This window comes from Manacus vitellinus, unplaced genomic scaffold (genome assembly GCF_001715985.3).
Source record: "Manacus vitellinus isolate BGI_N305 unplaced genomic scaffold, ASM171598v3 scaffold_11_pilon, whole genome shotgun sequence".
Lineage (NCBI taxonomy): Eukaryota > Metazoa > Chordata > Aves > Passeriformes > Pipridae > Manacus > Manacus vitellinus.
The window spans coordinates 3,925,356-3,951,276 of NW_021938895.1; the positions used below are offsets into that span (position 1 = coordinate 3,925,356).

Below are 25,921 nucleotides of genomic sequence, written 5' to 3' on the forward strand. Positions count from 1 at the left end.
ATGAATAGAACTTCACAACCCCAACATGGTGCTGTTAATGTTTCAGATGTCCCACATTTTACATTATCTGGCTATTGACACTGAGAACTGCTTTTTTGTGTGTCCACAAGTGTGAGAACACTACAGCACCTAAAATTCTAATAATAATCCCAACCTAAAAGCAAACAATGGCCACTTCAAGACAGAAAGGAAACTAGTGGAAAAAAAATATTTGTGGACAAGTTTATGCAGTTTCCAGGATGCTGAACAGCAAGAGGCAAGGATAACAAGACAGTTTGGAATATTTATTAGCTAATTCCCCTTTTATCATTTCAGGGACATGGTTGACAACAACAGAGTTAAGTCTACAGTCTGTAAATGTTTCCTGTGCTACTTACATGGGCTATATCCAGCAGGTAGATCTGCAGGAAGAAAGCAGCAGCACTCCCTGCCACTTGATTTGGGGCACCTCCTATTGCATAGCACAATTTGCTGCAAATCGAGAGCCTGTGTTCCTGTGCAAGAAGAAGCAGAACAGATGATGAGAAAAACAAGGTACACAAGTTAAAAGCTACAGAAGTGTTAAGGTTAAAGTCTGTAGTCACACCACTTTAATGTATTTGCTTCACAGCTATTCCACTAGCAAATCCATATGCCCTCAACCCCTATCATCAACAGACATTTGGGTGCTCATTACTTTGATTTTTAATGGTTTTGTTCTTTAATTCAGCCCATAAAAACAGATTACAGTGCTCCTAAAAGTGACTTGTGATGACCCTCAGGCTTACCTACCTTATTCTCACAGAAGAAGGAACAAGTCTACAAACAAGCAAGAAGCAGCTGAGAAGTGCACATACTGTCACACTATTTTCTGAGCCTAGTTTTTCCTTTGAATGTTTAATTAATTTTTAAGGTTGAAAACTGTTTTACTTTTTAAAATAATAATTTCTTATATTAACCTTTCAGGCCATAACAATCAATATACATTCTTGTACCACAGTAATTAAACATTCACAGAAAGAAAGATCAACAGTCAAATCCAGATCAAATATATCCCAAACATTTGGGCCCCATTCCTTCCTTTGTCACAAAATGCTGGTGTGATGCTGGCAAAATCACTTGACTTTTCATATCTTTCTTTTAACTTGACTTCTCTACATCTGTGAGACTCGGTATGATACAGAAAGTGATTTTGGGGACCGAATCCTCTTTAGAAAGTCACCCTAAGTGAATTTTAAAAATTTAGCAAAACTGTGCTCTCTCCTTTGTGTTTTATGTTTGAAAAGTACTGCAAACATTCAAGAATATCCTCTAATACAATTGCCAAATAAGATAAATGCTAAAAATAAGGTTTCATAACAGTAATTAAAAGAGAAAAAAATGCACAGATTCTAATAGAAACTCTAATGAAGAACACTGGTTTTTTCCAATAGCAGAAGTTCCAGAATACTGGAAAGCCTTTAAAAAATCTTTAATTTCCTGCCATAGAATTCAAGATAAAGGAAGAAAATGACTCTTCATTAATCTTGTCTTCCTTTCAGAGGGACAAAACATAGAACCCAAAATTTGTCTTTCAGGCTTTCAGTCTCTCTTTAAAATTTGCCATCAGCAGGAGCCAGGGAACATGAAGAGGAGCAGCAACATTAATCCTGGGTCTGCCTTCTCTATGAATTGCCTACACAAGCCCTTAATTATTACATTAGATCAGGACAAAAATAGAGATATGGTAATGAAATCCACCACAATGATAATATTCTGACACATTACCTAATTTCTGAACATTTTTAAGTTTACTAACCCATCATCTTTACCCCTCAACAGTTTTGAGAAGTTTTAGACTTCCAGGCAGAGCCTTTCATCATCTAAACATTTTTCTTTGAACTGTTTTATCTGAGTGGGTTTGAACAAAGGAGCATGACTATCAGGACTCTTTCCTTTTCGTGTTTTCACAGAAAAAGACAGGGTGGGATCCCACTACTACACCCAAATAAAGTGGACAGTGTCAGGGCATGAGCTGCAAAATGTTATCACCACAGCAGGCCTCACTTTATCCTGCACTGGCAATTTTCTTCTTTCCAGGAAAAGAAGAGTGATAAATAGTCACAAGACAGACTTCATTAGAACAATACACTATTTACTTTGATGAGAGACTGTAAATACAACAGACTACATACATATTTGCTGTACAAAGTAACTCCCCATTTTCCATACACAAGTCCTATCAAATGTGAGCTTTACTAGACTTGTGGAGCCTACAGAATCTTGTTCATTTGGCTCATCACAGACCCCCTGAGCTTTGCTCCAGGGGTTGTGTACTTTAAAACTTTATCTCATTTTTTTATTTTTTAATTATTCCCTTCTCCTAGTCTCACCTCCATCCTCCCAGAAATTAAACTACTTTAAAAGTTTGCTTTCCTTTGATACCTTTCCTTCTGATCTCCAAGCATTGGCAAGATGACTTCCAGTTGAAAACAAGAGACATAAACCACTTCTATGCAAATCCTGTATCATATTTCACCCTTAAAACAAGCCAAGAAAAACATTTAGATCTATATGCTGTTTTCCCACTTATTTTCCCTATTAATTGAATCACAGAATGATTTGGGTTAGAGCAGACCTTAAAGATCATCTTATTCCACCCACCTGCCATGGAAAAGGACACCTTCCACTAGACCAGGTTGTCCAAAGCCCCATCCAACCTGACTTTGAACACTTCTAGGGATGGGGCAGCCACAGCTTCTTTGGGCAGCCTTTTTAGTGTCTCACCACCCTCACAGTAAAAAATTTCTTCTTCATGTCCCTCTTTCAGTTTAAAACCATTGCGCTTTGTCCTTTCAATAGCTAAAGCCATGATAACACAGAAAAAGTAAATGCCTCTATATAATATGCATGATTCCAAAATGTTTTTAGAACACAAAGAATGTCAAGTTCTTAAGAATTAATCTAATTAAAGCTGTGGTACAGGAAACGGTCATCCAAGATTTAAACTTACAGGCTGCAGGCAGCACTCCTGTCTTTACATCAGTTTTGTGGTAAGAAAATTTACAATCTTAGTACATTTTTCATAAAGTTTCACTCTGATTCCACACACCCCCAGAAAGCTGCTGAGCTACTTTCTGAACCATGCTCCCAGATCACCTTGAAGCAAAGTTAATACTTTGGTCACAGCAGTAGCTAAGTTTTAATTAAATTTTGGTTATGAATGTTATTTTCAGAATAAAACAAGCTGACAGACAAACATAGCATACAGAGGTGTCCTGTTCAGTCAGCCACAGAAACACAGGGAATCTGCAGTTCATGAACTTCCTGAAAGGTAGGTGACATCCTGATCACTGTCCCATGCCTGTTTTCCTTTTATTTTGCCTAATTACTTTTGGAACTCATTTGTACATTTAGCCATAAACACCACAGCAGTTCTACATGTGAATGACACCCAGTGTGAAAGGAAATGCCACCATCATTGCAGATCTGCTGCCTGGTAATTTCACTGAGTGCCCCTTTCTTTCTAGCTGCTGGGAAGTAATCACTCAGGCTCTACAGTCTGGTGTCCAAAAGAAGCAGACCATGATAGAGTTCTGACTCTCCGTGTTGAATTTATATAGTAATGACCACATTTTCTGCCACAATATCCTACAAGACAGTGGTAAAATGAAGGTAGGTCTCTGCACCAGTAAAGCTGAAGCATTTCCTACAGCTAAGAGCAAAAAACATGCATGTGGCAGCTGTCTGCTATGGGATCTAGAGGAATGAGCCCCCCAACCCTGGTCTTGGGAAGAGCACTGGCTGTCAGCAGCTCCCAGGGCTTTTCTCTGAGGCCTGGCTGTTCCTGCTGCATTGCTTCCTCAAGCAACGAAAAAAGCTTGATTCCTGTGAAACCCAGTGAAAGCCTTTTCACCTGTGTAAGTTTGTCAGCAAGCTGAAAGTACCCCACAAATCACTAGAGATCTGAGTGTGTAGGCAGTGGTCAAAAAAGTAACAAAACACAACAGTACAATGGAAATTTTGTTTCAAGACTCCTGTGGTGTAGTTGAATGTCAACACTGAATTGCTTCTATGAGCTTTAGGAGAAATGCAAGATGATGGCGTGAGAGGTAAGAGAAAGGAAGGTCTAATGAAGTTACAGACTTGACAATTCTGTACTTATAAATGCTCCTATCATATAAAATTTAATTGTGTTTCAAGGAAAACCAAGAAAGCATAATAGCTGAGACATTTTGCTCCTTAAATAGAAAAGTAAGCTTAAACATTGTTATGGAAAATTAATGCTTCTCAGACACTTTAGTTCCTTTATTTTTAATTCTCTTGTAAGTTAAAACCAAACTTGTAAATTTTCCCTTCCCCAACAGAACAGAAATTTATAACAGACCATCTTATTTCTAAGAAAAGTATTTAAGCACGCTGAAAACAACTCTTTGCAGCTATGTGTAGATATTGCACTTACATTATGGACACAGGGAGCAGCCTTGTTTTGTCCTAAACTATTTGTTATCAGTTGAGTCCAGAACCGAACCAACAAGCATATTAAAAGCAGTAAGGAAAGAGAACAAAACCTGTGACTCAAAGATAAATGCTAGTCTAGGTTTATCTGAGAAACAATGAAATGCAGCTAGAGAGGAGCAGCTTTTGAGTCAGCTTTTCTCTCAACATAGAATTAACACTGGTAATGTTTCTGTTCTGTGAGTGATGAAGCAACTGCCTCTTGGAAGCACGAGTGTGATAGTCATGGGTGGCATCCCAGGTCCCCTCACACCAAGCACCTTGAGAACTGTTTTCAGGTTTCCTAATGACATCAGCCTACCCTTGAGTGGAAGAAACAACAGGAGCAGGGCTTGGATGCAGACACCTAGAAAGGGCGTATAAGGTGGGATAAAGCAGTACTTTCCCAGGATACTCTTCCATCTGGCTAATAATGCTAAGGGACTCTGCGAGCCAAAAATGGTGTGTGTCTCTGGGAAATATTCAGACTTCTGCCATCAATGCACCCTAAAAAAACCGAACCCCGAACGGCACATGCCCACCGTGGCTGATAAGCTCCAGGACCTGAACACTCTCCCCTGTGCTGTGGAAAGCTACCTCAGCTTCTCTGCTTGGAAGCTGCCCCTTCCCAGTTTTACCTGGTTTCCCCTCGAGAGTCACGGAGTGGGGGAGTCCTCGCTCACCCCTTACCCTCCTCCCACTCCCACCCCGGCGAGCACCGAGCCTGAAGGGGCAGCATTAAACACTCAGTCGCTCACAACACACACCTGGAAGTCAGGAGTTGCTGAGGGGAGCGAACCTCTCCTGCCTCCAGCATCTCTCTCACCCGCCTCGGTCCGGGAGGCAGGCCCGGAGGGGAGGGGGGTGGGAAGGGAACGCGCTTTTTCCTGCCACGGCAGCGGACAGTGAATCCAGGGAAGACAGCGGGGCAACGGCGCTGCCCGGAGAGAGCGCAGGGGCAGCGGGAAGGGTTGAAGAGCTGTTCCAGGTACTCGCCGAGACCGCGCACGAAGCACCGCACGAACCGCGGCGGCAGCGAGCTCAGGCTGCCCGGACCGCAACCCACCCGCGAGGAGAGCGAAACACCAGCGCAGCGGGACCATCGACCAGCCCGCTCCGCCCCAGGCTGTGCCGAGGGGCTTCCCCGATGCCCCCGACGGCGCAGCCCTCACCTCCTCCTGTCAACGCCGGGGTGTCGCCTCGCCGCCCCGCATGGGCACCCCCGGCGCACACCCACCCCGGCCCGACACCTGCGCGCAACGGGGCGGGGCGGCCGGGGCAGAGCGGGCGGTGTCGAACCCTTCCCGGCTCTCGCAGAGCCCGGAAGGTGCTGCCGGCGCTGTCACCCCGGAGTGGGAGAGGGGATCCCCCGCCCCGCCGAGCCCCGACACCCTGCACCCTCCACGGGGCAGCTCCCGCAGCGCGGTGTTCCAGGACGGGGCACGGCGGAAGGTGCCGTGAGAACACCTGCCGTGAGAACAGCTGCTGCTGTTCTCAGCCACAGCCCAAAGATGCCAGCTCTGTCCCTTCCAAGAGATGCGCTGTTTCCCGATTCACGCGGATGTATGAACAACGCCGTCGTTCGTGAGTTGGACGGAGATCAGGCAACACCCGCCCGCCCTGCGGGAAGAGTCGCTGCTAGTTCTCCCACTAGGAAAAATTTCTTCACAGAAAGGGTGATTAAATATTGGAATGGGCTTCCCAGGGAGATTGTGTAGTCATAGTCCCCGGAGGTGTCTAAGGAAAGACTGGACGAGGCACTCAGTGCCATGGTCTAGTTGACAAGGTGATGTTCGGTCACAGGTTGGACTTGATCTCAGAGGTCTTTTCCAACCTAATTGATTCTGTGATTCTGCTGCCCTCCAGCCAATACCCTTATCAAGGTTGTAGGAGTTCAGCACCACCCTGCCCACAGGAAAGTGCTCTTGCAAGCATGCTCTGCACCAGAGGTAAAAAAATACAAATTGCATTTTGGAGTATGAATTCTTTCAACAGTGAGACAGCCTGAGAGAAGGTTTAATGAAGCCAACAAAGACAGGAGGACTTGTGACCTGCCTGTCTTGGGAAGATGACGACTAATCTATATGCACAGGGCTTTGTGGCTTGACTGATTTGAAGAGCTCTCTGCAGGGTCACCTTGTGAGTACTGGGCAGCCACCGCAAACCATGCCATAAAGTACTGACGTGCAAATCCTGTGCAGTCTCATTTCACAAGACTAATTATTGCAAATTTGCAAAATACTTAAAAAATAAGGCATTATTTTCTTAAAAACAGACCTCCAACAGAAAACTGAGATTACAGCCTTAACAGGCCTTGTTGAAAACTCTCTGGAGCTTTTGGGCTCCCAGGTGGTCCTTGAAGGCTGAGGCCAGATGAGCTTCAAAACACAGACAGACTGCCCAGTACCAAGCTAGATACAAGGTATGTGTCTAACACTGAAATTCAGCATTTAGGTTCTCCATTTTCTCTTCACACATCATCCTTGTAACACACTAAATCTTTGTTACTTCCATTTGCATGTTTCTTCACAAAGGGAAAACCAACAGGGGAAAAAACAAAATTTCCTTTCTTTGTTCTTTTCTTGGCTATCTCAATTTTGCTGTAAATCATGTTAATGCACAGGCTTTACTCAAAACAGCAAAGGTTTGCGAAGAAACAATGAATAACTGATAGTACTTGTGTGTTTCACAAACTCTGGCATTGATCAAGCCAGTTTTACTGTTGTTTGACCAATGCACAATAGCTGTCTACAGCACAGAGCAAGAGATTAGGCTGTCCAGACACTACAGGTAGCTAATCAGTCTTTACAAGCTGACAAAAACCCAATTAGATTCAGGAGAGCCCTGTATTCACTCCAAAGATTTTCTCCAAGTTAGGAAATAAGTTATCCAATCACAGTTCATTGCCTTTTTTAAAGGCACTTTCTAATCTAACACAGGATTAGTGCAGTCAGCATCATTTTAGACTTTTCAAAGATTTGCTCTTTGTCATTTTGTAATTAGGATCATGACACTTTCAAACTGCAAATGCACACTCAAGTACACCAAAGCTTTAGCCAGACACAGCTGATTTCAGTAAAGCACAATATACAGCAAGGAAGAACCAAGCTGTGCAATCTCTTAAAATGCTGGCACCAGACACGAATCAACATTGAAATACAAAATACTTTCCAAAGGACAGCAAGCAAAATGGGTTTACCTACAATTTGACACTCCCCCCCATCGATTTCAATCTGACACTAATTATTTCTTTGAATTTCTGTGCTACCAATGCTTGAATAGTACACTGTTACTTTGACATTTCATGCACCTTTTAGATAAGAACTGAGCTCGCTATCAAGTACGTGTGGTTTTCTAACACTTATTTTTACATTAGGACAAATTCAAAACCACTGATTAATAAAATTCACTGTTCAGGAAGCTCTGAGAACTTAGGGTTGGATCTGAGTCTGTAGGTGGTTTGTCTTTACAGTTTTACTAGTGGATTTGTCTGCACATTTCTTCCTGTTTTTCACATGGGTGGGGAGTCAGTGCAAGAGCCAAGAAAATTTAGTTCTACTACCTGCTACACAGACTCAAATGACACAGTAGCACATGAAGTTTACAGCATTGAAATAGTGAACTGCATGGTTTTCAGAGATTTGCTTTCTGAGAACACTGAATAGATATTTGTGCAGCTGACTTTGATTTCACTGTCCTCAAACACACCAGGAGAGATGCTGAGGCAAACCAGTTTAATATCCCTGGAAATGAAGTAAGTACACCCATAGTTTGAAGTCTCCCAATTTTCAGATAGAATACAAGTCACTCCAATGAAGCAATTTTCTATTTAGAACAAAACCAGCAAAATCCCAAACCATCTTTCATTTAACCACGCAAAAGAAGTACAACCCCAACAATCATCCATTGTCTTAGGTAGTACAGATTAGTCAGCATCTACCAAAGGTCCTGAGATAAGTCTTACCTAGAGACTTTAGTTCCATTCACAAATCCACATGCTTAGTAAACACAGTACAAAATATTTAGTCTTTATGTTGATTTCTCTTTTAGGAAAACATGGAATAGTTGGCTACAATTTTTATGCCTCAAGTACATGAATAGCAAAATAAAAGATATGGGTGGAAATGGGGCAAGGGGGGGGGGGGAGAAAAACCTCAGTTTTCAAATAAGGATTTTCAAGATCTTTGAAACTTGGCTACGTGTAATTAGTGTCTCAATCAGCTGGTCAGTTCAGGGCAGAGGCAGATAAAGAATACAAAAACAACTGTAAGCCACTACTCCTGTATGGCAGTGCCACAAAAGCAGAAGGTTTTGTGTGACAAAGCTAAAAGTGGATCTGTATGCTAATGAGCTAGGTAGTTTAACATCACCTGATCTGTAAGACACCCGTAGCAGCCCAGAAGAGGCAGAAACCACTTCAACCATTGGTAATAACAATTCCTTCAGAGCTTACTTTGAGGCACTTTGTATGCAGTATGCACCAGGACTACCTCATTTCTATCCTCTCACACATGCACCTACCATCATGTACAGACGTGACAGAACATTATTACACTGCAGATCTTGTATAAAAGTTAAATCCCAAAGATCCTGAAGATTTTCAAGTTAAGAGTCCAAATGTGAGCTTCCCTGCAGCATCTGTTGTCTAAAAGTTACTGTGAGAAGAATGCAACCTGCAGCAGTTTACACCACAATGTAAGTGAAATGCTTCAGTTTAGTCCAAAGTGCAAAAATAAATACTATTTTTCCCTAAAAGGTGCTATCAGTAGTAATTAAGTCTCAGAGAACTGTTCCACCTAAACCCACTCATTAAATAACTACGAAGCTTTTTATCTAAGTAAATTCTAAGGATGATCTGCTGTACAGTTACCTCTGCTATGTTATACAGCCAGGCTCTGACCACTCAGTCTAGCTGAAAATACTTATTACAGCAGATGATAGCACAGCACCCATACTGCTCTCTAAGAGCACAGTGCATGAGGATGTGAGGGCATCCACATATTGCTGGTTACATTTTTGGTTTTGCCTAGTTTCCCCTGCATCTAGTTTTTGGCCAGTTGAAAGCTAATTCGATCTTGTACTACTGACAGCATTTTTTTGCTCATTCTTGAGTTGTCCGTTAGGGGTAGCAGCAGTTTTATAGTCATTGTCAGGTGCTTTTATCACTAAGAGTCTGAAAGGTTCAGTTGTTTTCCGAAGTCTCTGAACAACAACAGCATTCTGCAACTTTGCTTCCTCCAGCGTGAGTGTCTCATCTTGCAGCTCTCGAAAGGGCAGGGAAGTCGTCAGTGTGAAGGGAACACTTCCCTCCGATCCTTGATACTTTGTTATGAAGTCTCTGACATGGCTTATTCTGAGAAGAAAATAAGAAAACTTGGCATTAGAGTTTTGGCACTGCAATCCCAACACAGACCATGTGTGCAAACACTCACAGCCACCACAGGATGAGAATGAGACACAACTTCATTTAATGCCTGATGGCACAGAATTGGAGGAATATAGATGGGGTAGTATCCTGAAATGCCTGATCCATTTGGGAGGCAAGGACTAAGGTTTGCATGCTCTAAGAGTACTCCCAAGGGAACAGGGATGAGCATCTTATTCTGAGCACTCAAATGCTTCACCATTGCTCAGACAGTATTTACACAAGCCTACTATTTCCTAACCAGCTGGTGGAGCTCTTACCTGAGGATTCTGTAGCCAAGAGCTAGAATAAAGATGCTTCCAGAGTGTGATACATGTAGCAGAACTATAATAAAAATCAAGAAGAAGGGTCTGCAAAAATTGTCTGGATAGCTGATACATTAACTAGGACCAAATATAACCTCATCCTACCAAAGCAGGTGCAGTGGTGAATTCACTACAGATTTAAGTTGCCTATTAAGGTGTGAAGAACCTTGCAACAAGTGAGCAAGACAGAGGTTTCGCTGCAGAACAATCAGGACTGATCAATTTAATTAGAAAATGAAGATGAGAGGATACATCTGTCTCAATAAAATAAATGCAGTGTCAGTGTTCATTCTCCGGTCCTGAGACCAACTGGTAGACTCTGGCTACTGGCAACTTAGCTTATCCTTCCTCTCTCCCATTCACAGTGCAGCCCATGAGGTTTACTGCCTCCTGGGAATGGTCCATGACCTGAGCTAACATCTGAACCATGGCTAGATACCAACAGAGGAAGTGCTGGCTGGCTTGGGGGAGAGCCATCCTAACAGTTTAGCAGCACAGATGACCAAAGTGTTACGCCTCAGCCATACTCACCCACCAGGGCAGATTTGCCAGCATAATAAAAAACAATTCCTGTGCACGCAGGCCTCCGTTAAGAGACATTGCTTGGTCTTACAAGCCTAGAGCCTGAAAAGCCTCAAGCAGGACTAAATTTTTGGTTGGACATTTACACGTGTCTACATGCATTATATCAGAGTTCACTGTGCTCCAAGAGCAGCTCGCAATTAGCCAGCGGGTCTCTGCTTTAGAAAGTCAGTTTTCCAGGCTCCATACCCAATACTCCAGGTTCATGCTAACTTAGCAAGTGCTCAAGAAGGCACACAGAGACAGCTCTGTGTGCTATTCCTACAGCTCTACTCTGCCAGTTGCTACACTCTCATGTCTTGATTCCCCACATTGCAGTTCTACAGTGGTACCTGCACTTCTGCTCCACTCTTTCAGCAGAAATCAAGTCACATCTAAAGCAGCAGTTATTGTGGCACATACACGTTCTATCTGCAAAAGGGTAGAAGTAATCAATTTACCCAGACACTACAACCTATGTGCTACATGTTATTAATCTATAGTTTAGTTAACAAATAGTTGACTATATTCTGTGTCTCCACTGAAAAGGAGTGCTGTGTGTGCAATCATCACACTTAAGGATATGTACTCTAAAAGGATTTCCCTCTAGTTCTTATTGGGTCGTACACAAATACTGTATACAGCACAAACATGCTGGTCTTGTGGCAAGAGGGTATGTTATAATGGAATATTTATTGCATGCTACTTCAAAAAGAGCATTGCATCAGAAAGGCTGTTGTCCTGCTTATCTCAGATGTTTTTTTTCCTCTCAAAAGCATTTAGCAGTTGTTCAAACTGCTATTTTTCATGAAGACAGAAAGCTTCTAAATACACTTAAATGTGTGAAACTTGGAATAATTAAGATATTAAGCCCTCCAATTAAGTATTTATAATTAAAACAGCAATTGACCCTTCATCAGTACATCATAACACTCTTTCAGTTCATACTTCAGGCCACTAACAGTAATAAATAAGTACAAGTCAAAGAAAAAACTACAGTCATTAACCTTCAACTGCTGAGCTTTTCTTCTGCCCAGCCACAGACATATACAGCTTATCTTGACAGCAGCCTGGGTTGTATTAATCTGTGATACCTTCAAATTGCTTCACAGAGAAGCATAGTCAACATATCCTTTACATGACATGACCGTATAGTGCCGGAGTAATTTCTCAAATTACAGATTTGAGAAAGGTCTCTAAAGACAGTAGGTCTACAACTGAATGTTAAAAAGTGTTAATCCTACTTTCTCAAAGCTCCTGCATACATGTGCTGTGCTGACACCTTCTGTCATTATCCAATTTATAAGCTTCCTTGGGAACTGGATGTTTTACTAATTAATAATTAAACACACTGGGTGCATTCTATTCTGTCCATGTTGACACGCAGGAGATGAACCTCCCCTGCCCAGTGCACTGACTCTGGCCCTCCCCAGAGGTTTCTCTGGCTCAGTTCTAAGTCACATTCTCCAGCTTCCACCTGTGGTGCTGTCTATGCCCAATGACTAGCAGGCTTTTTACTAAGCCATTTGCTCCAGATGTAGTTGTTTTGGGAAATCTGTAATCTTAAAAGCTGTTTCCTCTAGTAATGAGCAATACCACCCTAACTTCTACTAACCTACAAAGAACTCCTACAGTTTCCTCAGATTTTCCTTTATGCTCAGTTATGAACTGACTACTAATATCAGTTCACATTCCTCTTATGCTCCTCTCTTCTCAACTAATAGATTTCTCAAAATTCAAAGGTTTTCTAGACACAGCAGTCCAACACTAAGTGAACTGAGGAGACAGATTATCCACAGAAATCAGAGACTTATGTGTACAGGCATAACACAAATAGTTCAGATGTAAATATATATGACAGTGCTAAAATACATCTTACCTGTGAGAAACATTGAATTTCTGAATTATCCTTTCCCCATCAGCTAACCAGATCTGGATGTTAGTGATAGGCTCCAAATCATTCAAGGGTACTAAAGGCAGGTGTCTTTTGTCATCAGGTCCTTGATGATCATCTCTCACTTTAGAGATTATCCTTGGAGTAGCACTGAAAAGAAAAGCCATGTGAGGTTATGGCTTCTGGGTATGCATGTAAGCTTGAACCTCCCTCCAGAACTCTGCTTCTGGAGCTTTCTGCCCTGTACCAGGGTGCACTGATGACTTCTTATTTTAACAAATTTAGGAACACCCACATAAATATCATCTTTTTTTCAACTGCATGCCAATACTTTCATTTAAAGACTTCAACGTGGTAAAGAATTTCAGTCTGCTCATATTTAACATTTTTATAAGACCGAAGGATTAAATATGAATAGACAAGAGACAAAACAGTCTGAAGATGCTTCATGCATTTTTGTACTCTAATCACACAGGTGAAACTTTAAGGGGGTTGAGTACTGAATTTGCATACTCAAAGTTAATTTTCACCATAATGTGATTACAGTAATTCAATTTAACTGAATGTTGTTAGCCTTGATTTAGACTCCAGCATCATCTATTTCAGCTTAGAAGAATTACTCATCTATCAGAGCAATTGACTTAATGTGAAAAATCCAGGCTGATGCACACAGCATTTGGATTTTATTTTTCTAAGGCACTTTCTACAGCCAACCCTCCCACAGGGGCAAAGACACACAAGATGACTTGACAGAATACAGGGATCTCAGTCCAAGACCATGATCTTAAAAATCAAACAACAGAAAAATTACTTGCAAAAAGTTTTATTCTGAAGAACTGTCTAGAGCTTAGTGCTTTCATGACTAAGCCTTTTCAGCATGTGCTCTTTAACTCATCGTTAGGGCTGATCCGATGGGCACATCCTCAGCTCCCGTGAGTATAACCAGATGTTTGCTTGCAGAGCAAGAGCAGTGACTTAAGGAGTCACCATTTCTCTTCTGGGCTCAGCTGTGGTCACTGACTACATGAACACTTAGCAGTGGTTTGCAGAAAAGCTTTCTCCTTGCACAGAAAACTGATCAGTTACAGTTTCTTGAGAGAGAACTGGGTAACTGATGGCCATAGAACAATAACTATACTGCACATCTGCTTTCTTATGTTCTTGTACCTGTCTTAGTTTAATCATAAAGCAGAAAAGTCTTAGCTAATTTATTATTAAAACAAAGATGGTTAACAACTTAATATATTCAGGCTAATAAAGTTAAGAGTCTTGGGCTCAAGTTCTTAGTCGGAGGTATTTCAAAAACTCTTATTTCCCACTGCCTAGTTAAGTGCTGCCCTAACTTCTAGATTATCAACCAGTAGAGACACCTTTTATTTCTTCAATTGAAACTCAGCAAAAAGAATGAGGATCAAGAAATCTCATCCCCAAGTGAGTGGTAAGAGCTGTTCAGTGTGATTGGAGGCAGATAAGAGACATCAACCTGTTTTGGATTACACAGAAATTAGCTGGGCCACAAGAACTTGGCACCAAGAGGCAGATCCGTAAAATATTCTGGTCTTCCAAGTACAGGTGACTTACTACCATCCACCTGCCTCACTAGCTCACACCCAGCTTCTGTTCATGCTTGACCTCAGCACAGAAGAAGACTTAACTGCCCTCTAGATCAGGATGAAAAGCTTGAGCACCAGCAAGACGATGTTAAACAGTCTTGTGAGCCGAGCAAAAAAAAAAAAAAAAAAAAAATTTCAAGTCATACTTCAGTCCAACAACGATCAGCTTTTGCTGTCTGCTTGCTCAGTGATGTTCAGTTCCCAGCTCAGACACTGCAGCACTCATGTGCACAGCAGAGGCTGCAGAGGTGCTCAGCTGTGCAGCTGCCTGTGTCTGGCCCAGCCTGGGCTGAACTACATCAGTCACAGCTGTAGCTCAGAAAACTGTCTCCCATGGATACAGATTCTGGTGTGGTGTCATTCTCAAACCAGCTTCCCTCAAGGTCATCTCTCAATTTGTGGTAGACACTGGAGATGATTCTTTCAATAGCAAGTGTGTGTGAAGCTGAAGCCAACACTTTATTGAAGCTGCAAGAGTCAGAAGAACTGTATTCATCAAGGTTTAAAGCATTTCTATATATAACAACTTTGCTCTTGAAGAACTAACAGATAAAGCCATCTAGTGGTGAGAGCTTTGACTAAAGTCACAAATTAAGAATCTAAGTCTCTTATTAGGCTGACATTGAAGCACTGCAACTCCTTTTAAAGGCTTACTCCTTTTATAAGATTATCAAAAGAAGATGTAAACTAAAGATTGAAGAGATATAAGAGCATCCTGCCAATTTCCTGAAAAGAAAAAGCCCAGGAGTGAGGTAACATGACTTACCCTGACTGATGCTTAAGAAGCTTGACACACATTGTTTTACCCTAATGAGGTTATAGAGCAAGCCCACTTTGATACAAGGGATTTCAGGCAATAGTTTAATTAACGTATTTCTGATGCAGTCCTAAAGATGCATTGATAAGCTCAACAGAGAAGTGCAGCTGTAAATCTAGTCATAATCTCAAACTATGAAATGCAGCTGAATGGTGGTAGATAAAACATAATATATCCATTAGTTATACAAGTTTATAAGGTACATTGGAAAATTCTGGTAAGTCTCATTTGTTTCTCCTGTAAAACAAAAAGTGGAAGATCAAGCTCATCTGAGCTGTATCAATATACTTATTTCTAGTTCTTCTAGTTTTCCTCCAACAAAACTTTTAAAGAGCCAGCCAACAGACCAATTCATAATGGTTCATGCACCACAAAGTTCCTCCACCTAGGATCACTGGCAAAATAGACTAATGAAGTGGTTTTTTGATAAGCAGAAGTTTAGATAGGCAGTAAGCTGAAATAAGCTCTTCAGTCATTTGTCTCTCTCATTTCTAACTAATCACACAAATGCAACTGTGGAAAAGGAGTTCTATAGCTTAAAACTTGTTCCAGGTCTCAGCCAGCTCTACTCCATTAAGCTTTTCTGTTGCAAGTGTAGCATATACATGCAACGGACATTTATCTTAATAAATAATTAAGATAAATTCCTGCTCTTAAGCAGGAATTGAGCACTAATTTATCGAGTAGGAGCACTTATTGCTCATGTTTCCAACATCAGCAAAAATATTTACTTGTCTTTAAAGAATAGGCTCTGATAGCATAGCACAGAATAGACTAGAAGAGTAGAAAAAAAAAAAGAAATGCTAAGCAAGTTGTAGGATTCAATGTACAAGACTCAGTGCACAAGACCAGTCAACCGAAATTCACAGATTAGCATGTTTCCAAATCCTAACTTGCCTACTGGGAAGCAAGATCATTACTTGCTGTAGGCATGGCAGAGCAAAACAAGCAGCTGAACAACCTACCATTTAGCACTGGTTAGCAGCAGAAACCCAGCACACTGAGGATCTGTTTAGTTTTGCTACCTACATAAAATAAGGTTAAGTTCTTGACCCTTGTTTGCTCAGGATTTCAGTGCCACCAAAAGAGAGTCTTGCAGTGTCTCATCCATCTCTCAAGGGAAGGTTTTCCCTATTGACAGTATCTACTCAAGCACGGAGCAACTGAATTGACTGTGCTACTGGAACAGATGCAACTGATAAAACACATACTTGCTTCTCTGAAGCCTGGAACCACTGATCCTTTACTGTTATCAGGCTCCAGTTCTGCACATTATCTTCTTCCCCTGTCTAGGTCACGTTTTCCCTTAGCACGAGCACTGGGCCTTAGCAGCCAAACCCTTCCCACTTAATTGACACAAGCTGCTCACCTAAGGTTTCACCACAGCCTACAACCCCAGCCTGCAGGTCACTCAGCAGTGCCACCTGTGGAGGATCCTGTAGGCTCCTGGTCACTGAAAGTGTCCTGTTCCCTAAGCTCAAGCCTGCTTTTATAGGCACGTAAATCTTTCATGACAAGAATATGTGAAGCAGATAATCTGGCTGGAGTAAAGAAAAATCATAGAGATCAGATACATGAACTCCTGGCCTGTCCCTCTACAACAGCTGGCCAAAATACAACAGTTTGGTTGTAAATCAAGTACAGTTTTAGCACTGGCCTTAGTGGCTGACACTCTCCAACTACAAGAGAGACATGGAATAAAGAGGATCACTGTAACATGCTAAAATGCCTTAATTGCAACAAATGCATGATTAAATATGGAGCAATTTTAAGAGAACACAAAATAACCTCTTAATTCTTCAGTTTCCTTTATGGGATTGTCATACTCCCCTCTTCTCAAACATGAAGCTTTAAAAGAGATTCTTTTCTCTTAAGTCACAGAAGAGCGACAGCCTTTCAGCTGGAAACACTTCTGCTAATATTGTGAGTTCAAACTAAGAAAGATGTTAATACAGCATCCTGTCTGTATTAACACAGCAACATGGCCAATTATCCCCCCAAGCTCCAGGTTTCATGGAGAGACACCAAGATCGCTGCAGGATGGAGCATTCACCCTGTGAGCAGAGGCTGAGGAGAGGTGTTTGTTCAGCCTGTGGATGATGGTGGTGGTCATGGGGCACCTACAAACAGCCTGTCAGGGTCTGCAGGAGGCCATCAGGAGGAGGGGGCCAGGCTCTTCATGGAGGACAGAAATTCAAACAAGAGACATTCAGACTGGATATAAGGAAAAACTTCTTTCCTACAAAGACAGTCCAGCACTAGAGCAAGCTGTGCAGCTTTTCACTCTTGCAGGATTTCAAGACCCAATTGGACAACAGCCTGAGCAACCTCATCCGCCCCTGCATCTGGCCTTCTTTGAGCAGGAGTTTAGATTAGAAAATTCCAGAGGTCACTTCCAAGCTGAATTATAATCCTTAACCTAGGTACAGTTCCCTTCAACTACTGAATCATAGAGCACGTCAGACTACTCACCTTCCTAATCTGTAACCGGGACCAGAAAAGGGATGAAACACTGGCTTTTTCGATGACAAGTACACCTTATCTTTTTTATCTTCCACTTTCACATCTACCTCCTCCTTATCAAAAACTTTTCGTAGCTCGAAAGGCAGTTCCCTTAAAAGAAAAAGAAGGCATGTCAGATAAAGAACTATACTGTTTTCAGTATACAAAATAGATTAATGATTAATACTTGTTCTACATTTAGCCTTTCAAGGATGATGCTTTAAAAAAAAAAAAATCCCAAGAATTTACTAAGAGTTATGTTAAGTGCATGGCATACAAACAACTTCAAGTTCCTGAACTGCAAATTAACTAGAAATGGAACAATAAAAAAAAAGTTTGTTGAATGATGTTCAAGTTTACTCAGCAGTTACCACTTTTAAGGACAGGATGTGTAGGAAGTTGAGTATTGCCGCACATTGCTACAAAAAGGCTGAATTATTTTATCCCTATAGTAAAATGAAAAAAAAAAGACAATTGGCTTTTAAAGAGAAAGAACTGAGTTTAGACACAATGTGGTTAATTACAAAAAACCACAGCCTTTAAAAATTAGATCATCACTAATAGCCACACTCTTTAGTGCAATAACATCACCTTGGTGATGCTTTAATTGCATTAAGCAGAAAACAACAATGCCTTTGTCTATGAGCTCTGATGCAGACGGTACAATTCGGGGTGGAGGGGCTCAGCTGGCAGAGGGGCTGTACTAAGTGCTTTCTCTACCATCAATGATTATGCAGGAGCCATCCCATAATTAGCATCTTCGCAGGCAAACAGTGGAAGAAAGGTGGCAAACTTCTGATGAATGCACACAAAGAACACAAAGAGCTTTAAACAGTGCAGTTAATTGCTATTACAACTAACACAGATGACAGCCATAGAGGAGAAATAGTATAAAAATCAGTATTTTTTCATAGGCTAGCAAAGTATGGAAAAGAAAAATACAATGGCTTAGTAATTTCACATGCTTGATAAGGAGTTATTGAATTATATTATCCTCTCCATCTGTATGGGGTGAGAAAACAGACTACAAATTAAAGGTTCAAAATCACGTTGGTCTGTATGGTCAACCTGCTTTCTTAAAGCAACAACTGCAAACACTAGCAGAAACCAAGACAACACGTTAACTTTTAACAGAAGGATAAAGACAAGACACAGGGATAAACATAAGATTTCTGTGTACAGGCAAAATGACTGAAATAGCGAGTTTGTACTAGGAAAAATGTCTGAAACTTAAGACTGACCAGAGTTTCTTGATGTTACATGGACCATCTGTGCCCATTTAAGGCTTTGCACGAACAAAAAGAAAACAAAGACCATAAAACCAGAAATGCTCAACCACTTGTGCATTGAGTTCATTAGTCAAAATACCATTTGATCAGAAGCTCTTACTGGGCACTGATTTATTCTTTGTTTTGTTCTGCACCTGCTGTGCCCCCCACCAACACTGCCTTTTATCTCTTCATCAGCAACTGCACACTACTGCCACTTAAAGCTGTATTACACCTGTTGATGTTCCAACAGCCATTAGCACTGCAGGAACGAGACCAGCAGGGCCTGCGCTCCTACAGGGACACTGCAGTGCAGCAAAGCCAAGGAGCCATGTAAAAAACCTAGAGCATAAGCTAAGTGCTACCTGAAGCACATTAACTCAGGCTGGTTAAGAACACAAAACTTGCTTACCCCTTTTTAATGGAGTCCAAGAACTGCTGGTTTGCAACATCAGTGTAGCTCCGAAGTTCGCTGTCATTTACCGTAAACCCGTTTTTCCAAAGTTTAATGATGACATCAACCTACAAAGTAAGGACGAGCCTCATTATAACACTGATGTAAAAGCAGCTTGGTATACCCACAGTACCCTGTGATTATAAATCATCCACTCCATGGACTAAAAATACCGAGAGCAGGCTCACTGTAATCTGCCTTGGCCCCAGGCCAACAGGCACAGCAACTGCAAGGGGTAAGTGACATTTCTAAGGATCTTGTGTCAATCAGGGTTAGAAATAAACCTTCCCCCAGTCATTCTGCTTTCCCAGGTCAAGAACACTCCTTCAATTCAGAAAGGAGGAAAAAAATAAAAGAGCTGGACAATCCCAGCCAGCTGCAACTCCTCAAGAGCTAATTTGAGAGCACACATGCCTGGTGGTGTTGGAACACCAACTGCCAGAATAGTCCAGTTGGGGATTTACCGGGGTAAAGCCTTGTTCTGGTCATTCAGGAAGATTTTCTCAAAGTAAAGGCACTGAGATAATGCATGCAGAAGCTTTTCACTCAGAAAATGAAGCAAGTCCCAGAAAATTCACTTTCACACAGTCATACATTTATGTTACCCTGGAATTCCTGGGTATATTCAAAACCTTGGTGTTAGGCGAATGGAAAAATAAATTCTCAGTGATTCGTTAACTTCGCCAGAAATCATCCACTACTCCAACTTGTAGCCTTCACACTGTTTACTAAAATCTCCCCAACTGTAACATGGATATATTTGGGACTGTATTTTCATATTTATGCATCATGCCATTTAAGGAAGCATTTGATTATCCAGGTCTGAATATTTCATATCCCTGAAATAACCTTGTCTTGACAGATAGTTGGCCACAGGTGAGGTATAGGAAGCAGATATGAATGCAGAATTCACCTCAGCTGGAAATTACTTTGAACTAGGCTAGATAGTACCTGACAATTTTATCTTTTTTTCTTTTTTGCATTTTGACTTGTTAGATGATTGCTACATAAATAAACAGGCATATGCAAACTGCTGAATAAAATTCCTTCTCTTTCAGTTGGGTAGTCTGTCAAAAAAAGTTTACAGCACTCAGCAAGATTACATTCTTTCAAAAACTCTTGTATCTTATAGCACCAATGCATGTGGAAGGAGTTCTAATTATGGGAAGGTTCCTTTACAGTGAGACAGTATGCAAATTTAGCATGGGCTAATTATTCCACACCAATTTCCCATTTAGGCATTGACACAAGCAATGTCATGTAGCACTGTTTCAGAACTGCAATTTAACATACTGCTCCTGAAATTCCTTTTTTTTCCAGGCTCAGTAAGGGACTCATGAACGTAATTTCCAGCAATGCCCACTCCACATTTCTTCGTGACATCTTTGTTCTACATGGCCTTTTCTCCCTCCCCTTGGCAGTCTTTCATGAGTAACAGAAAAACTTGAAAAGGACAGAATCACCAAGATAAAAACCCACACTGAACATCCCACTACCATAATTATATGAATAAGAGTAAAGGAAAAAATATGGGCTATGCCTCTGCACAAGAAGGCTGCAGCTCCTTAAATAACTTCTTATGTAATAGTAGTTGTCATTCCTTGGAACTTCTGCTCATGTCACTCTCCTTACTAATAAAGCAGAAGTGCATTAGCCAATGCCAGCATCAGTTCTAGAATGACACTAAACCCACTATAAATTAGTAAAAGCCAGAAGTACAGCAGCACAGGCCTGGCTGACTGAGAGATGAGAGGCTGTTCCTACAGCTCTCTGAATTCAGTGTTTATTTACAAATGTACTGGATAAGACTGTTGGGCTTCTGGCATCTGTTTTCCAGAGTACCCCTGCAGTGCTGTTATGTTAAACAGGAGTATTTTTTCTTCACTGCCTACCTGATTCTGGACTGTAGTTGGGGGCACACACATAGCACCAACCTTCTGAGCTTCTTCAAACAGGTTATCTACAAAGTACTCACAGTTTTGTTCTGTACCATTCAAAATCTGATCACTGGTTCCTGATTTACACACCCTGTAGAACAAAGACAAAGTAAAAATGACTCCTCAGAGGATGCATTAGAGGATAAGCAGGTACCCCAGGAGCTCAGTACTAAAAGGTGTAGAAGGCTCACTCCCCTCCACCCAGACTTGGCTGTTACAAAACATCAGGTCAACTTTGTGTTGTGCACTTTCTATAAACTTCTTCTCAGTCTCTTAACTGCTACTATTTGCACTTTAGAAGTAAAGTTAAAGAATGACAATAGAAAAGGTGAATTCATCTGTGCGAAACTTCTAAACTTGATATCAGAACAAGGAATGCAAGTTAGGTGATTCATACTTCTAATTCAAACCATCCAACATTTAACTGCACACCAATGAAGGGCCTTCCTCAAAGCATTTCCATGATATAGGCTTAGGTTCCACTGCCATAGGTTTTAAAATACATATACAAGAAAATTGCCCTAGGATTTACTCCCCCACCCCCCCTTGACCCTGCCCATTCCCAGCACCACCATCACTGTCTTGGACAGTGCATTAGAGAAAGTCAAGCGACTCAACACCACTGGAGCACACTGAAGAAATACAATAGAAGCCTTCAACACCGAGGAGACTGCCAGGGTATTAAAAAAGATGCATCAACCACATCTTTTTATAGAACACTGTATATGTGACAGCTGTTTCTGTTAAATTTTCGCCAATCAAAATGCAGAAATATGCAACCTGAATGAATGATTATCTTTCAGTATAGGTTCTTTGCATAGTAAGAGGATTATGCAGCTTTTAGTAAACATTGCAGGAGTTATTCCTATTGGAGATTCAGAAAAGTCTATTTTAAGCAATTCAGGAAAAAAAAATCCCAGTTCTTGAAAAATACCCAGTTTCACATAAAACTCTGCATTGAATTCAGAAGCAGCAATGCTTACTGGCATGGTAATTTGATACATTTGCATAAAAAGGAATTGTTTGCAGTGCATCTATGCCACACTAAGAATCCCTACAGATTAACATCTTTAAACAAAAGAAAACCTCAACAACATTAAAGAAGAAATTTCAAAAGTATGCTGTCCCCATTAGTTTTCTAACAGAACAAAAGAAACTTGAAGCATTAATGTAGGTATTCACTACGCTTTACCACAGAAACAGAACTGGAAAACCAAACACCTCCACATCAAACGTAGAGCTGCACAGTGAGTTAGCAATTTGTAAGGCTGCCTTGCTTTTTTAAATAAAAATATTTACAGAGCTTCTTGCATCTAGGAAACATTTCAGGTATGTGAGGAATCTTTCAGCAAAATGATAGCATTTTTTTGAAACCTTCAGTACATGTGGAGTAAGTGGATAGAGAAAAAATATTAAATTTTAGAATTTAACAAAGTTTGAAAGGTCATAACAGGACACACAGACAGCAATGGGAAAGGAAGGGGGGGAAATAGGGAGGGGAGAACTGGCACCTACCATTCTTTCTTTACAGTTTGGATATTGTCCATGTCTTTCATTCTGGTGCGCCACCTAATTATGGAAAGAAGACGGTTTAAAACCAAACCAAACCAAAATAAAATGCCCAGCACACTTTCCCTCCTTTTGTAGCTGGAACACTATATTTTTTCCTGTGCAGATAATACATTTAACCAGAAACCTCAACCTCCCCCCCCACCAAGTCTCCAGATGGTTCTTTGTTTTCCTGCAGTTTCTAATTTAATGACACATGAACCACGCATCTGTTCCAGACGTTCAGAAGCAAGGTTACTTTCTCATAAACATACAAGATACATTCCACAATAATAACACTGTGGATTGAAAATACATGCCCATACTTATGCAAGGCGAGGAAAAAACATCACACTCCTCCTCTGATCGACATGGTTTAAACTCCCCTGATTTTCCACAGCACTATGAGACGGTTGCAGAAAAACTGCACTGCCACTGCAGGTATTCATGACCTTCACCTTAACTGTGCATTACTGAAAGGGGCAAGATTTGTCAGGCTCCCCTTCCTACCTTACCTCAACATAGTGGTGCAGCACCTCAGAAACAGTGAATTATCATTTCTGGTCTACCATTTAGCTGGCAAGCAAATCCTGGATTTGCAAGTACTAAATATACTACAGGATTAGTCTACTGAGTCAAAAGAAATGAAGAATCCCATACTGATCTCATTATAGGTGCTCATTCTTGAGCTCTCTGAAAAAAGTTACAGAATGTCACAAAAAGCCAGAAACTGCTAAAAAATCCTTAAAAAAATAAAACCACTCTGAAATTGTGCAACAGCCCCCCCCCCCGAAAACAGAAATTTTAAGTTGCAACTGTGTTCAAAGAGTTATTCCCGAAGACCACTGGGTACAGGTTACACAGATGATGTTCTCCTGCAGGTCTGGGACTCAGTCATGACATTGTGTGTGGTTTTTAGAGAGCATCAAACTAAGCAGTGACAGCCATCATAATCCTGAAAAAAGCAGCATGCACAGCAAGACTAATATAAATTTTAAGTGGTCTTGACATCTAATTTAACAAGACAGAGAGGTTAGGGCAAAACAACATGCAGCACTGACCAAAAAAAAGAAAACCTACATCCAGTTATTCAGTACTAATTCATATTCCTCCAGTTTTAATATTGGTATTCTTTCATCTTTAAAGTTAAATCCTTGTGAGACACATTATGTAGAAAAGTACATAAGCCTTCAGAAAACCCCTATAACGACCAAAAAATTTGGTCAATATGCACATCACAGGTTTGAAAGGTAAGACAGCCTTAAATTTAACTGATGCTATTATGTATTAGGTCAAACCAGCATACTTTGCACACCTTTGACATGTCACACAAGATCAGGGTCAGTCTTTTTTTTTTTCCCCTCCTACAAATGTTCTGCCAGAGCACTGTATCTACCAGGCAAGCTTGTGCTGGTACATGATGACCTTATATGCATATCTGATCGTTGTTCTTGGAACTCTGTACTGCATTTGTTAAAAAAGAACTCTCGGTATGAAGTAAGCAGAGTGAAAGCAAAGTGCTTAAAAAGTATAATTTTTTCAAACTTCTCTCAAATTCAGCTTTAACACACTCCAGCACAAAGTATTTTTTTGTGTTTAGTCCAACGTAATTTTTTGTAGTTTGTGTTAATGTGCTTATCTTCTATACTCTTTCACTCCAGTGGGCTACTCCCCAAAGCAACAAGAGCCACCTCCTGCCATCTGCTTTTGTTGATTCTCTGTAACTTGTCATCAGAGCTGTTAAAAAGAGACAGACACAATGAAGCAGCTCTTCAAATTAGCTCTTTGGCTACATTAGCCTGGCCTCAAATGTGCGTGAATGTTATTCAAAACTGGTCAGCTGTGAAAACTGCTGTTCCTTCTAAAGTACAACAGCAATTATACTTGGAAGAAATGTTTGCATTAATCTCTCAAGGTGAAGAAATCATCCTATATAGCATACTGATGTTTATTATGACCAAAACGGCAATCAGAACGCGCTGCAAGCACTTCAGCTCAGCAGGTCAACCCAACCAACACAAACCACCTCTCCCACCAACTTGAGACAGGCATCCCTAGTTGCCACTTAAAATGTTAAGAATTTTGGAATTTATTTTTTGCATCAGTGACAAGAAGTGCCTCAGAACCCAACCTCCATCTCTGGAAACTAAATTTAAAACACGGGAAGAAGCTGCAGTTGCCAGCAGCCCACCACAGCTACATCTAGTAACTGGGGTAGGACACTCCTGGCCCTTCCACACAGCCCTAGGGGGTTTCCAGCCCTGTGACCAGCCCCACTGGGATGGGCCACTGACCCAGTGTGGCTTCACAGCCAGAGCTTCCAAAGAGGCAGCCCTCAATAGATGTATTCGTTTTGGCAAATAACTCTGTGGTTAATACAGCTGAGCCCACACTTCCAGTCATTTTATTGCAAGAAAAACAAACCAGAAACTACCTGTGATGCTTCCCTGGCTGTGAAGGGCAGAAATACCCACACAAGCACACGCAGCCCTCTCCCCTGACAGCCTGCCTGACAAACTTTGGCAGAACAAGCTCCTTGAGTGGAGAGCTGCTCCCAGCACAGCACTGTCTATCTCTGCACCACACTGAAATCACGGCTGAAAACTGCTCTGTACCGTGCCACGGAGAGACAGGAATCTCCAGGGAAATGGCAACTGCAAATTAACAGCGAGATGAACATCAAAGCTAATGGCCTGAATGTGACTGATGTGCTCAGGTACAAACCACAGCATTCACGCTTCCTCTCCAGCTGGCTAGAGGAGCTGTGCACTGGGAAAGAAACCTGTCCCCTCTCTTGATGTCCAGGTGTTAAAAAGATAAGTTACTTGTCTGTAGAATTGCCCTGTTAAGGCTTAGGACTTCACATGCTTCAATGATCTCAGATCTAAGGAGTGGTTAACTAAGCTTTGGGAGAAGGATGTACTGATAGTGGACACAAAGAAGGCAGAGTTTATGGGCCACAAGGACATTATGCAGAACACCCAAGATAAGGAAGAAACTAACAAAGCCAACTCAGCAACTGTGCTGGAATCAGCTCCAACTGGATAAAAGGTAATAGGTAATTCTGGCAGAGGGATATCGTGACCACCAACTCAAGAAACCCACTAGCCCAAAAGAAGAGAAAGACTAAGCATGCAGACTA

General features: G+C 41.3%; 2 protein-coding genes across 3 annotated transcripts in view; both read right to left on the minus strand.

Moving 5' to 3' along the window:
• The window catches only part of MFSD2B (major facilitator superfamily domain containing 2B), a 35,484-nt gene extending 29,926 nt beyond the window's left edge, over window positions 1–5,558 (minus strand). Inside the window, exons 1-2 of the mRNA XM_029965770.1 lie at window positions 5,282–5,558; window positions 378–574 (exon numbers count right to left, since the gene is read on the minus strand). Of these exons, the coding sequence (XP_029821630.1) occupies window positions 378–574; window positions 5,282–5,558 (474 nt within the window). The remainder of the gene's footprint in view (window positions 1–377; window positions 575–5,281) is intronic.
• A 2,614-nt stretch (window positions 5,559–8,172) lies between these two features.
• UBXN2A (UBX domain protein 2A) lies at window positions 8,173–23,051 on the minus strand. Of its 2 annotated transcripts, none has more exons than XM_029965798.1 (6): window positions 22,747–23,051; window positions 21,270–21,322; window positions 19,253–19,362; window positions 17,543–17,683; window positions 12,626–12,790; window positions 8,173–9,808 (listed from the first exon to the last, which is right to left on the minus strand). In XM_029965798.1, exons 2-6 carry the CDS (start codon window positions 21,285–21,287, stop codon window positions 9,520–9,522), a joined length of 723 nt encoding a protein of 240 aa, XP_029821658.1. In that variant the 5' UTR covers window positions 21,288–21,322; window positions 22,747–23,051; the 3' UTR covers window positions 8,173–9,519. The 2 variants fall into 2 exon arrangements, with proteins under 2 accessions (XP_029821658.1, XP_029821657.1); XM_029965797.1 differs by having other exon boundaries at window positions 21,187–21,322; window positions 22,747–23,050.
• Between the last annotated feature and the right edge of the window lie 2,870 nt (window positions 23,052–25,921).

Bases quoted from the DNA above. Each gene is read 5' to 3' on its own strand.
- UBXN2A (XM_029965797.1), bottom strand. From the start codon at position 22,787: ATGAAAGACATGGACAATATCCAAACTGTAAAGAAAGAATG. The intron at 19,363-21,186 runs GTAGGCAGTGAA...CTTACTTTGTAG, and splicing joins CAACTACAGTCCAGAATCAG to GTTGATGTCATCATTAAACT. The intron at 12,791-17,542 runs GTGAGTAGTCTG...TTTTCTTTTCAG, and splicing joins CCCGGTTACAGATTAGGAAG to TGCTACTCCAAGGATAATCT.